The sequence below is a fragment of the Myiozetetes cayanensis genome, unplaced genomic scaffold (genome assembly GCF_022539395.1).
Source record: "Myiozetetes cayanensis isolate MyiCay16 unplaced genomic scaffold, myiCay2020 scf13, whole genome shotgun sequence".
NCBI lineage: Eukaryota > Metazoa > Chordata > Aves > Passeriformes > Tyrannidae > Myiozetetes > Myiozetetes cayanensis.
Genome location: NW_026086937.1, coordinates 14,217,626 through 14,231,422, shown reverse-complemented (window position 1 = coordinate 14,231,422; position 13,797 = coordinate 14,217,626). Strand labels below are relative to the sequence as shown.

At 56.3% G+C, this 13,797-nt stretch overlaps 1 protein-coding gene across 2 annotated transcripts; it reads left to right on the top strand.

Annotated features, from left to right (window-relative positions):
* The first annotated feature begins 6,529 nt into the window (after positions 1–6,529).
* NPPC (natriuretic peptide C) lies at positions 6,530–10,334 on the top strand. Of its 2 annotated transcripts, none has more exons than XM_050307876.1 (3): positions 6,530–6,779; positions 8,194–8,500; positions 9,886–10,334. In XM_050307876.1, the coding sequence occupies exons 1-2, from the start codon at positions 6,687–6,689 to the stop codon at positions 8,485–8,487; spliced, it is 387 nt and encodes a 128-aa protein (XP_050163833.1). In that variant the 5' UTR covers positions 6,530–6,686; the 3' UTR covers positions 8,488–8,500; positions 9,886–10,334. The 2 variants fall into 2 exon arrangements, with proteins under 2 accessions (XP_050163833.1, XP_050163834.1); XM_050307877.1 differs by lacking the exon at positions 6,530–6,779 and adding an exon at positions 7,977–8,099.
* The last annotated feature ends 3,463 nt before the right edge of the window (positions 10,335–13,797 follow it).

Sequence of the window (13,797 nt, the reverse complement as noted above, 5' to 3'; positions counted from 1 at the left end):
TGTCCAAATTTCTTCTATCACACAGCCCTCAGTTTCCCTGCATCCTCGTGCCCTGCCAGGGCTGAGCGTTCCAAAGGTGCTCAGAGTGGCTTTGGATGACACCAAAGCTCCACAGGTCCTGTCAGGAAACTTGGGCAAGGAGCTGCCCTGCACCTACGGAGCTTGTGGGTAGCAGGACTGGGGAACAGGTGGGACAGGGCACATGGGACAAGGCATGTGCAGTGAGTTCAAGCCCCTCAGGATGTTCTCAGGAAGGTGGAAGAGGCCCTTTCCAGACAGGCAGACACTAAGGAACTGTGCTGCTCTGCAGTCACGGGATTAGGGACTCACCTCAAAAGCCCCCATCTCCCATTCCACACGTGCAGGATGGGGTCGGAACAGCCCCTGTGGGGGCCGCATTGGAGCTGGGTAATGAGTGGGAACAGCACGCCAAGGGCAAGCAGGGGGCAGTGCTTCAGCAGAGACGACAGGCCAAGGGGTCGGTGGGCACGTCCCGGCAGCTCGGTGAGGGCAGGCAGGGGCTGCTGCCGCCCCGCTGCCGTCTGGCAGGCGGAGCCGTGAATGAGAGCGGAACTTATCAGTATTACCTCATGTGAAAGCTCGGTGCCTTTGTATCTCAAGCAAACACCGGCCATTATACCCCAGCAGGCTGGCATTGTTATTCTGTCTGGTTGCTAAAGGTTAGGGCTGTGGAGCCCTGCACGTCCACAGAGGCTGCCTGTGGGGTGGCAGCGGGGCCACCGTGACTCTCCACAGAGGGCAGGGTTCCCCAGCCACAGGAGCAGCGGTCCCGGCTGTTCCCAGGCATGGCCAAGGCCTGGCTGGACTGTTATCTGCTCCACAAGGCTGCCCTGCCATTTGTGGTGCTGAAATCTCCCTCTTCCCATGCCAGCCCTTTGCTGTGGCCAGTGTAACCCCACGATGCTCAGCCTGGCACCTACACAAACTCTCCTGTGGGAGATAGCCAGACTCCCTCCCAAAAAGAAAAAAAAAAAAAAAAGAGGCAGAAAGCCCAAATCTGGCTTCATCAGGATCACAGCCCTGTCAGGAGCTCTATGGCCTGACTGCACGTCAGGAGATCAAGACCAGCACTTACTCAGCTTCCTGCATCCCAGCACTCCCCTGGGGTTTCCCACATCAAGGATGCCCCAGGGAAAGGCCCAAGAAGTCCGAAGGGTTTTTACCCTGAAGGACTGATGCCAAAAGGGACTTCCCACCACTTGATGCTGGATTCCCAGGAAGCCATTTCAGAGGAGCTGGAGGGTGTTTGGGGCTGGCAGGGGGGCTGCAAGAGAGCTCCTGACGGCTTTGGAGAGGATGGCAGGGCTTGCACAGCCAACCCAGGTGGAAGAGGCTCCTGCCAAGCTGGGACATGCGCTTCCGCCAGAGCCGTGGGGCTAGTGAGGACCTGCTCCCAGACCTGGATGTGCACGTAGCACATCAGGGCACAGACATTCCCCTGGGGGTGTGGCAGGGTGATGTGATGTGGTGGTGGCACATCTGGCTCCAACACTGTGTTGGAGACCTTCTAGGTGCAGGCTGGGGGCCTGTCCCCACTGGCCTATTGGATCCTTTCTTGGGATCTGCACCAGGTATGGCTCTCTGCAGGGACAAATGTGGTGTCAGTAATTCATCCTTTGGGCTTTCCATGTTATTAGCCCTTTGGGCAGTACCTGCTCCAAAAGGAATGCTCAGCACCAAAACCAAGAAGCCTGGGCTGATGTTGGGACCCCCAGACTGTGGGTGAAACACTGCCAAACTCCCATTTCTGGGGGGAAGGCATCTGAGAAAGGGAGGAAAAAGAAGACTGTGGTATTTAGCTTGGAAAATCCCAACAACCTGCCCTTGCATTAGTGGCAGAGCCGAGGCTGTTGGGAACTGGAGGCAATGCAATTCCTATCCTCTGAGGACTGACACAGAGGGAGGCTCATGGTGTGGACTCACTCATGCATTAGAATTGCTTAATTTTCTTGACATTCAACAAAACCCTGAGACACTGTGTTCCTGCTCCCACCAGAGCAGTGAGACATCCCAGCCCCAGAGCACGGCTATCCCAGTGCAGCCCTGGGGAAAATACCCAGAAAGTCAGGAGGAGACTGGAGCATCCCAGGAAGCCCACGGTAAATTGCAAACCCCCAAAGGCAAACCCCCACGGTGTGCTTCTCTCCTCTGGGGGAGAAACACACTGTGCCTGCCAGGATGTCAGCAAAGACCTGTGAGTCTCTGCCTGGGCCTTGCCCCTGTCTCCTTGCCCTCATCACTCTGGGAGGTCTGGGAGGGGACAGAGCTGCCCTCTGAGTCTCTGTGCCCTTACTGCACCTGCAGCCCCATCCCTGCCTGCCCCATCAGGGCAGTTCTGCAGGGCCTCTTCCCATCCCAGTCCCAGTCCAGGAAGAAGGGATCTTGGCCATGTATATGTTGTGAGCCAGAGCCCTCTTCCAGACCCAGAGAAGACAAGAGAAAGTGTAAAATCATGCAGTGTTCTCTGTAATGCCTCATTCAGCAGCAGCTTCCAAAATAAACACCAGGGATGTTCAAAGAGGCCAAAATCTCCATCTGTGTTTCAGACAGGCACCAGTGCTACCACAGCACCCCAGGAGCATCACACCCCAGTCTATGGAGCCACCCCACCCCCGTGACAGCTTAGTGGCTGCCCAAGCCCGGGGGCTACTGATGGCCAGGTCTGAGCCACCAGAAAATGCTTCTGCCTTACGGGCTATAGGGTTATTCTCCAGAAAAGCTTTCTTCAAAGCATCCTCAGGAGGCTTGTATCCTGCCTTGTATCCTTGCTCTATCCTGCCACAGTGGTGGGACCAGATGGTCCCCTGCCACTGCAGGCACCAGAGCCTGCTCATCCATCCCTATAACCAAAATTTAAATCCTTTCCCAAATGGCTTCTCACTGAGCGTGCTATCACCAGACCCCTAGAGAGGTAGTATAAAACTTGTGAAAAAACAAAAAACAGAAACAAAAAACCTGTGAAAAGCTCCTGCTGTGGCACATCAAACCCTTGATGACATTCTCTCAGTGAACACACCACACATCATGTTCCTGGGGACTGGTAGTTGGCTGCCCTGGTGGAGAAGTAGCTCCTCCATCCTTGTAGTTGCTCCATCCTTGTACCTCCTCTATCCCACCATGTGGGATGGTGCTTAACCAACAGCTCCTTGGGCTGGTTGTGTGAGAGCATCAGCCACTCTGGCATCACCATCACATGCACTCAGCCTTCTGATGTCTCCTTTTGCAAAGGGATGACTGGCCCTCACACAGCATCAGCTGGAGATCCTCACACTAGACTTATCCATCACTCCATCAGGAAATCCTCGCTGGCCCATGGCAGCAGAAGAGACATAAATCTGGGCAGTGATTTCCCCAAATCAATACAGGAACAAGCTCCCTAAGGACAAATGAGTGGCAGAAAAAGGAGTTGGATCACTGGCTGTTCACTGCTGTGGTAGCAGCTTACTGCAGACTGGACTCCACATTTCTGTCCTGTAAAGTTTCTCAGGATCATCCTTTAGAAGGTGCCTGAAGCCTGGCTCCTAACTTCAGCTGAAATAGCCAGAGCCCCAGGGCTTCCTGGCAGGATCCAGCCTCACCCATAGGCATCGCTCACCCCTTCATTGTGATGGGGCCAGAAAACCCGGTGCTGCTGTCACACCCCCATGACCCATCTCCTCCCACCCTCCAAATCATGCTGGCACTGGTCACACTTTGATGAATCCCTCTATCCTCAGGCACGGAGCTCTCACACACACCCTCTCCATTTTTTTCCCCACTCCCTACCGTCCCCTCAAATCCCCCTTCTCAGGGCTCATCCCCACTTTGCCAAGACTCAGCAGTATCTCCCCATTTTTATCCCACAGCCCATCCCCATAGTTCCCAGTTCAATGCTGGTATTCCTCAGGGCAGGCCACCCCTAGAGCCCCTCTCTCCCAGTGACTCTCTTTGGGCCCCTGGGTGTGATGGGGAGGAGTGTCACCCCCTCCAGCACATCCCGAAGGTCTCCCTCCCTCCCTGTCCAGCTGAGCAGGATCCTCTTTGCTCTCCAGCACCTGGAGGGAAGCCCACAGAGAGCCCAGCCCTCCGTCCAGGTTCTCAGCTTTCACACATGCCCCAAGTCTGCCAGTTCTTATACATGGCGAGCATCCTACAGGGCTGTGGGTTAATGAAGGCACATCCCTTTAAGGGTTAAAAGTTTTCAGGCCCCCATCCCACCAAGCAAAAGTCTTTCATGCTCTTAACCCCTTCCTGCACACCTCTTCTCCCCGCTCCGAGCTTTTACCACCCCAATGGATCCGATCTGGTTTGAGTTAAGGCTTTGTGTGCGCTCGCCCGGCTCTGACTTTCGGCAGAGTAATTTGAATAACAAGACTAATTGGATTTATAAAGCACAGCCCTCCCTCCTCCCCACCTCCCAAACCCGAGGCTCTGCACAGTGTGACAAAGAAAACACACTAATGAAAACCACGCTGGTGAGAGCCGAGGGCAGGGACAAGCCTCCTGCGGGCTGGCGCTGGCTGAGACCTGACCGCATTGTGGCATTTGTGGCCACGCTGTAATCCTCCGGGGCGAGGGGCTGGTGGAGCAGCTCCGGGACCGACCCCAAGGCAAGAGAGGCTGCCCTTCCTCTCCGCGCTGTGACATTTCCCCCTCCGTCTGCCCCGTCTCCTTCCCCATCCCGGGTCTCCCAGGAGAAGCAGCGGGGCAGGTTGCCCGCAGCATCAGGGCAGGAGCCAGCACAACCAGGATGGTGAAGGCAGCACCCTGTGGGGTCTGCTGAGCCGCTGGTGACCTCGGGCACACCGGCATCCAGAGGTTGTGGAGCCCCAGGGCTCAGCTGCCTGCTTCTGCCCTTTCCCTTGCAGAAGCCCTGCTGACGGGGGTAGTGGTGCAGAGCCCCGCTCCTTGCACCCCAAGAGGCTGGATGTCACATCCCAGCCACGCTTTGGGTGGGACGAGGGCTGAAGCCCAAGAGAAGGGGCCTCTCTCTGCTCTTTGCCTGCACCCACGGCTCCCTGGCACTCGGGGTCGGCTCTAATCCCGACTCCATCACCTCGCTCTGCCTGCACGCAGACAAATGCCCAAGCACAGCTTCACACTCCAAAAAGTCCAAGTTGTCTCCACCTGGCAGGCACAATGGAAAAACCACCGAGACCTTCACCTTCCAGCTCCCGTTCACATGGAGCTGAAAAGCCAATCTCCTTTCAAGTGTCCCGTACACAGTAGCCCGGGCTGTGGAGAAGGAAACATCTCCCTGCTCCCAAGCAGGGATACCACAGACCCCCAAAAAAACACTGTCCCCCAGCAGGGGTAGGTCCCCGGGGATTTGTGGAGCAGCAGAGCCCAGAAAGACCAAGAAATGGAGCAGGAGGAAAGGGCCAGACTGGAACGGATCCCAGGGATAGGTGGAAGAGCGGAGATTGTTTCCCTGGTCCCAGAGAAGAGATTTGGGGTGCAAATCCAGCCTGATGCAATTCAGCCCTGCATGCTTCTTCAAAGAAGGAGGTGTCTTTCCTCTGGCCTGATCCCAGTGAGAGCATCCCTCCCAGACAGAGTGCCAGGGATGGTGCTAAGCTCCATCAGCAAAAAGCCACTGGAGCTTCAGAGCTGCCCAGTGTCAACCACAGCAGCAGCAGAGGCACAAATCCTGCTCTCCCAGATGCTGAAGGGGAAGGACAAGAGCAGGGGGGACCCTCACCATGTATCCAGAGTCCCTGCAATCCACCAGGGTTAATCCTGGGATCACGTCCTTCTCCTGCACCCTCCAGCTCCAGGAGCAGGTTGGAGGAGGCCAGGCTGCACAGCCCTGTGGTGGATCAGCCAGTGGGGTCCTGATCCCAGCAGGGACTCTGTGACACTGACTGTGCACATCACCACGGGGCTTGAAAAGCCCCATTTCCTGGACCAGGGACCCCATGAAGCTCCTCACGAAAGTGGAGAGAGGAGATCACCCCCTCCAAGATGAGGGACCCACTTAAGGAGTGCCACTGTCCCCTCCCATCCCCCTGAGTCCCCAGCGTCCTGGCCAGGGAGGACAGTGTCCCCACGACTGCCAGGCGGGGACCCTGCAGGGATAGTTTCCGATTTCTTCCTGGATGTGAAAAAAAAGGTGCTTTTTGCTTTCATTCGTGTCTTTTGGGCTTAATCCCCCACCGGGAACCCCCACACACACACTCTCTCCTCCTGACCTGTGTTCTCCCACGGGGGTTCACCAGGGCAGTGGGGGGAGCAGAGGGGCCGTGGGGCAGCCGGGCAAGGGGAGGGCAGACGGCTTGCAGGGGGGGCCAGGAGTGTTTGGGGGAGGGCAGGGGCACGAAGCCAAATGCCCCCCGCTTTCCCTTTCTGCTCTCCAAGTCCCAGAGCTGGTTGCCTTGGGCTGATGTGTCATTTGTTCCTGCCAAGGAAGAGGGGACACCCCCCCCACACCCCCCCTCTTTAAATTCCTGCTATTGTGGAGTGGGAGGCACGTTGGACCTGGTGTTTAGATGACATCACCGAGCAGGTTGGGTTATAAAATGAATGAAGCAGAAAGCCCAAGTTCACAAGCTCGGCACTTTGCAGGCGGCAGGAGGGACCTCGCGGCTCCGCTCTGAACTTTGACTCCCGTCGGTCCCGGCCTCTCCCCGGGGCTGCCCTCGGCTCCCCGCTGCCCCCCCGGCTCCCCTCCCGCGCGGCCCCGCAGGATGCAGATCTCATCCTTGCTGGCTGGTGGACTTTTACTCGCGCTGCTCTCCGTCAGGCTGGAGGCGAAGCCGGCGTCTCAGCTCCCACAGAAGGTACGGCGGAGGCTGCCCACGGCTCTCCCTCCTCTCCCCGTCCCGCTGAGGTTCCTAACGGCACAGGGAGGGGACGTGGGGGGACTGTGCGGTGGCAGAGTCAGTGCAGAGGGGGGTCTGTCTTTCCCCACGGGCTGTTTGACTGCAAGGGGACTCCCTGCTTCTCCGGGCTGTCCCAAACGCGCGTGTCCGGAGACATCAGCCCCAAACTAGAGGCTGGAGGGGACACTCTGTGCCCTGTACCCCGCGGGATCAGCGCCAGGGGGGATGGCAGTCTGCTCCCCGGCGTCACCCTTGGGACCCCGCTGTGCCAGGCACTTGGGGAGGGGAGCAGAGCCGGGGCAGGGCAAGCAGCAGGTGCACGGTGGGCATAGTGAGAGGTCGGAGCCCCCCGGGCCGTCCTGACCAAACGGCCCAGGCAGGAGCATCCGGGGTGTCCCTCGGGGAAGGGGTGCACCAAATGGGGGTGTCCCGTCTGGGTGTCCCGAGATGCTGAGGAGGAGGGATGCGCCAGAGGCCACTGACACTGGGTGGCACTGCCCTGAGGGCCGGGCACAGAGGTGGGGACACGGAGTGAGGGGTGCCCCAGGATAGCAGTGGGATAGGAGTGGTAGCTTCCCTGTCAGGAACTGGGGTGCAGGCTGTAGAGAAAGGGGTGATACGAGGTGGGGTGTCGAGGAGGTGAATGAAGGCGAGCATTCCCAGGGCTTGGTAAGCAGAAGCTCTGAGTAGGGAGACAGATGGCCTAGGAGATGGGGGGCAGAGATGGAAGGAGGTGTGCACCCCAAATTGTGGGTCAGAACTGGAAGAGTGGGGGCACCCAGAGATTATTAACTAGGGGAGGGAGCAGCAAGGAAAGGGAACCCAGATCTCCCCATCACTGCTGGGGACACTCTGAAAGGCAGTGGTGCAGATGGAGCTGGGGGGCCAGGACCCCCACCCCCCAGTAATCTGAAGAGCTCTGTAAACTGGTGGGGGACGCCATAAATAAAGGGACTGAAAGGAAAGAACCTGCCAGCTTTCAGGGCCCTCCAGATCATGGGCAAAGGACAGAGTGATGGGACAACGGGATAGTGACAGCAGAGCAGCTGGGGGGTGCAGCACCACCAGCCCTTTTGAGGGGACATGCAGTGACCGGGGCACTGCCGGGAGAGGGCAGGAAGACACCGCTGTGGTGTGGGTCAGGGGGATGCTCTGACACCAGGGAAGGCAGCACAGATTTAGGGAGGGGAGAAGATGCCTTGGGCACAGCCGCGGGGTGATGGGCTGCACTGCTGGGCACAGACCCCAATTCCGTGTTTGCGTCGCGGGGGAAGGGGGGTGTGATACCCGCTGCGGGTCCTTAACAGGGGGTTCCCAACACTGGTGGGGTCGCTGGGGGTGACGGCGCTCTGACCCTCTCCCCTCTCCACAGGCGTCCCGCGGGTCGGCGGCAGCGGCGGCGGCGGCGGCGGGTCCGCCCGAGACGGCGGAGCGGGAGAAGGAGCGGGAGAAGGAGCGGGAGAAGGAGCGGAACGGCGGCGGCGGGTCGGGCCCGCGGGAGGCGCGGGAGGCGCGGGCCGAGGCGCGGCCGCGGGCAGGCTGGGCGCGGCTGCTGCAGGACACGCCGGGCCGCCGCCACAAGGGCCTCCACAAGAAGGGCCTGGGCAAGGGCTGCTTCGGGCTCAAGCTGGATCGCATCGGCGCCATGAGCGGCCTCGGATGCTGAGGGACCCCTGGCGGTGAGTGCGCGGCCGGGCCGGGATGGGGTCGGGATGGGGCCGGGGGCTCCGCTCCGGCACCGCGGGGGATGCGCGGGATGAGCTGCCCCGCGAACGCGAGATGCCAGCGGGCGGGACCGCAGGGGGTCATCCCGCTGAGCCCTGCAACACTCGGCGTTGCTGGAGGGCAAAAAGAGACCCCAAGTTGGCGTTAATTGCATTGCCACCGTTCCATCACCCCTCCTGCTGCCTTGCGGAAGGATCAGAGATCCCAGCTGCTCCCGCAGCAGCTCAAGCTGGATTCCCCCCAGGTTCAGCTAGACCCGTAGGCTCCGGGGACGATGCAGGAGGAGCTGCAGTGCAGCCACATGTTCCCACTTCCTCCCTGTGCTTGATACACACCTTGGACCTGTGGGTAGGCGTTAGAAGGACAGGGTACCCCGTGTGCCTGCAGTGGGAGGGTTAGTGAGCTTCCTGTCGCAGCCATGCACCAATGCTTTTAATGTAAGGAAAAACAATACACAAATTCCCCAGGTGTCTTCTGGTTGTGGTGACTGCCAAGAGTTGCACTTCCCAACTCTGGCTTTGTATCTGAGCAAGTTATGGGAAGCTGGGAGAAGTTCTTCACAGCCACTGCGTAGGGACGGATGGGTGAAGGAAATGTCACGTGCCCACAATGACTGGTTTGGGAGAAATCTGGCAATGCCTCCCCTGCCAGCTTTCCCTGAAGGTGCTGGGGTCTGGCCTGGCCCTGCCCACAGGTCACAGGCAGATGAACTCAATGGCAGGGGAAGCACTTGCCTGCTGCATTCCAGGTCATTCCTTCTTCTTCCTCCCATGGCACAGCACTGACCCACTCACAGGGACCTGACCTGGCCCTGGGCACAGAGGGGACCGGATCCAGCATCCTGTTGCTCTGCAGAGCAACGGGAAGAGCGTGGCCCAAAGGTGCCCACAGAATGCCAATGCATGTCCTGGAGGGATGCGGGCTGCTCCCCAGCCTGTCCTGGAGGGATGTGGGCTGCTTGCCTGCTCTCTCGTGTAGAGGCTCCTTGGTAATCCCAAGGAATCACCCATCTCAGGCTCCAAGAAGCACATGCACACTATGAAGCCAGCTCACATGCATCTGCTCTTGCTAAATCCTCATTAGGAAAAAAAAGATTTCCAACAGATGCAGGGGCAGGAGGAGCAGCAGCTTCCCTCAGCCTCTCCCCTAAATACCAAACAGCCAGAGAGCAAAGGGTGAGCTGGTTCTTTGCTTTAGCACAAGCAAAAAAGCTCAGGGAGGGCTTCTGCTGACTTCAGCATCCCCCAGCCCAAGGCCAGAGTTACTCTGACAGGGGTTTCAGCTTGGGATGGTGTTGTATGGCAACTACTAACAGGCACCTTGTTCTCCTTCCTCACAGGGCTTTGAATCCATAGTCCACTTTCTCCTACCACGCGCGGCCAGGCACGGCCATCCCCCAGGCAACACCCAGAAGAGCAGTGACCCCCCTGGAATGGACAGAAGACGTGGCTGTGTTTTTCTTTTTGGTACGAGGAGTCATGGCACCAACTGTTTTGGTTTTGTTACTTTTTTAACAAGTGCTCTCTATCTTATATATATTATATATACAAACACTCACCGAGACAAGGGACAGTGCTTTTCCAAGAGACTGATGAAGCCAGCTGTATAACGTTGCTGTTTGTAAATTCATGTCATGCATAAATGTATTTATGTTGTAAAGCTATTTATATATTGTTTATAAAGAGATATTTATAAAAAAATTATTTATGTAACTAAATGAAAAGTTGAGCATTGTAACATTTTTTTGTCCTAAGTAGTTGAAAAACTTTAAAAAAAAAAATCATTCCGTGTGGCATTTTGTAACCTGTCTTTATTTATCAAATTCACATACAATTTAAATGTCGGATTGATTGATTTTAACAGAGCTAAAGAAGAAATTGTTCAGATGTTTTAGAAAAGTCAGGAGCGAGAGAAAGGCCAGCTGATATTTTAAGCTTTGATCCCGTATGCAAAAGTAAACTTGTGAATCCTGTGATGTCCTGACGGACTGAATGCTGCCCGGTACTGCGTGCAGCTCCAAGCCTCTGCAGAACCCAGCTGAGCTCATCCATGCCCAGATCCCAAATGGCACCCGTGGAAATGAGCACACCACGTTCAACAGCCGAGCCCTGGATCGACAGCAGGGCGACAAGGGCAGCATCTGGCCTAGATATGTTCTAACTGCTTCCAGTCTGCAGGTTTGGGTCCAACTTTCACCCCGTAACTATAGTTTTATCACTGGGCGCCGTATGGAGACGCAGTCCCTGCTGACAGCAACAAAGAGCCCACACTGGATCTGGCCCCCAGCTGCGCTGGTGGGAACAGAGCTTTATGCCAGAGGCGCTGTTATTCCAGGATCCAGCAGCTTACTAAGTATCTTGTTGATATTCCCATTCGCCAGCCCTTCGCTGCTGAGCTGTAAAGTCCCTTCTCCAGCAGAGATTTATTTAACTGTGCCTGGGACAATACGTAGACAAACCAAAATATACCGAGGGCTGCCTGGTAAGGATTCATGGACACAGCTGTTGCTACAGCTTCTTGCTATGTAAAGTGCATGAAATAAATCGTTCAAATGACTTGGAGCTCTAAAGGAAACAGCAAGCGAGGGGGCAGGGAGCGCAGCAAACATGCAAACGCCTGCATGAAGGCTCTTTGGTCTCATTCTTCAAAGAGGCCTTAGAAAAAAAGAGTGGCAGGCGCCCAGCCCAGCCGTGACAGGAGTCACAAATTATGCCCTGACCATTGTAGTGGGCTGGGAAACAACAAGCATTATGTTCTGCTGGGCTCCGGTGCCTAGGACAGGGCAAAAAGAAAGTCACCAAGACCCAGAGGCAGAGCAATCCTTTTCCTTAGCAACCACCAGGAAACCACAGAAACCTTCAGCCAGACTCACCCCAACTATTAGAGAACATTAGGTTTACAGAACAAGAGGAATTATCCAGACACCCGACAGCTCAATCATCAGGTTAGGAGCACACAGGTGACGTTTCTAACCTTGCACGAGCACAGCCTCCATCAGACACAGGTACCCACCTCGTGGTGCCCACAGAGTCCAGCTGGACAGGGAGCAGCAGCTGATGGACCACGTAAGATGTTGCCTATGGGGAACAAAATCAAGACCCTGGGAGGGAGGGAGGCAGGATGGGCAAGTGGCAGCTCAGTGCCCTGCCTGAGGGTCAACTGGAGCCCTCCAGAGCTGTCCATAGGTAATGACAACCCACTCTCAGGGCTCTGTAAGGCAAATACAACATCCTACAGCTTCACACATCTCTAGAGGGAAGGATGGGCTGTCCACTGTCACACAGCAAACCTAAGGGACAATAAGGTGTGCACACCTTGCACACCAGGTCTGAAAAGAGGGTGTAAGAAGGTGGTGCTGCAGGTCCCTCTCAGAGTCCTGGTCCTTGAACATGAATCCAGAGTAGTGACCATAACAGAATGCCAGGCTGGGACCATGGTAGAGACAATTCCCCTTCCAGTTTTGGCTTTTTGCTGCAAGCCAGAGCTGTAATAAAACCACCTGCCTGGTGATAGAGGGGCTCTCCTCAACACAGTGGGGAGGACACAGTCCCAGGAACTCAATTCACACAGTTTGACCACCTAAGTGAAGCAGAACCTTGGGGGGAGATCAGAGATTACAGCCTGGGGTCATGTACGGTCTGGATTCCCTTTTCTCCTCTGCAGCACAGTCCAAGGGAAAAAGCACAGCACAGGTTCCTTCCATCCACTGGTAAAGAGCAAGGCCAAAGAAAAGGACAAAACTGCACGGCAAAAGGACAGTTGATTGGCAGGAGGAGAGTGATCAGAGTGAGAGCTCCTGGTGCAGAGGAAGGGGATGACAGCCTGGCTCCTTGCTGTGCTGCTTCCACTCTGACCAGGGATAAGTCACCCCATCCCTCAGCGCGTGGATTCCCACCTGCAGGACGGAAACACTGTGCCCACATGGGGTGTGAGCTGATGTGCAAGAGAGAAGGCAGCACTCAGGGGTGAAAGAGCACTTGGGATAACTCAGATCCACTCAACCTCAGGCTCCCCGTGGCACAGCCAGACCGGTGGGTCTGACAGGCAGAGTGGCACTGCCAGTAGAGGTCAGTTTCCAGAGCACTGACAGCACCTTCCTCAGTTCAGTGGGAATCACAAGCAGCTCATTAGAGCACAGTGAGCAGCTGAAATGGCCACAACCACAACTGAGTCTCCCTGACAGGGGCTCAGTAGCAAACAAGGGCAGCAAGAAAGAGAGACCACTGGAATCTAATTAAGAGTGGAGGAGGAGGCACCCACCACCTGCAGCAGAAACAAACTGATCTCTGAAACATCACTGCCTCCCCTGTGGGCCAGCTTGGTCAGATCCTTAAGACATCCAGTAAAAGGATCCAGGGCCAGCACTAAAAAACTCCCCTGCCACAGCCCAGCCCAGAGACAGCGTAACTGAACAAGAGATGTCCTGGATGCAAGCTGCAGCCTCAGGGGGTGGCATCTGACATCTCAACTGCAGGCTCAGAGAACAGCATTTAGCAGGTGTGTCCACACACCTGGAAGTGAGGGGAGCAGGAGTCCCAGGCTCCTCTGTCCACACTCGGCTCAAACCAGCACTCTCAGCACCCACGTTTCCTGCACCACCAGCTGAATGAGCAGTAGCCACATTCAGCTTCCAAGCAGGAGCACTTGTGACATGACACAAGAACAGCCTTGATTTCTCCTCTCCAGGAGCTATTCCTAGCAGGAGTTGAGCCATAGGCCCCCAGCCTGAAAAAGCACACTGCTCTCTAGTGAAGAAGGACCAAGAGCTTTCTCCAGCGCTGTTGTACAAGTGCCTGGCAAAGCTCAAACAGGCTGGAGCAGACCTTGGAGCTCCCACAACAGGGACACAGTTGCCCTCTAATGTGTGGGAGATCAGTTCAGTTCCCCCAGCCCACATTACAATTTTTCCAAGGTATTTATTGGCTGAAGGGTTACAAAGCCCAGCTCAGGTGACAGCAAATCCCAAAGCAATGAAGAAAAAGGAAAGCCCAGAGCCCCAGAGCTGGAGAGCAAAGGAATTTTCCAGCTGGAAAGGGACTTGAGGCATTGAGCAGGGACTGCCAGGGGCAGCAGCACACATGCTCCTGCCACTTGCTGCAGGACTTCTCCAAGCATGGGCTGCTTCCCTCAGAATGCAGAAAAACAAAGGGAAGGGATCACAGGGCAGCTTCCAGAGGGAGCCTGCGCTTGACACAAGCATGAGTTGAAAACAAGAAGGGAATTGAATTCAGGCCCCTTCCTGTCAGTCAGC

What these genes read in the sequence shown, in the direction of transcription:
- NPPC (XM_050307876.1), top strand. Translation starts at nt 6,687, where the DNA reads ATGCAGATCTCATCCTTGCTGGCTGGTGGACTTTTACTCGCGCTGCTC. An exon ending in CGTCTCAGCTCCCACAGAAG is followed by an intron (nt 6,780 to 8,193) that starts GTACGGCGGAGG and finishes CCCTCTCCACAG; the next exon opens with GCGTCCCGCGGGTCGGCGGC.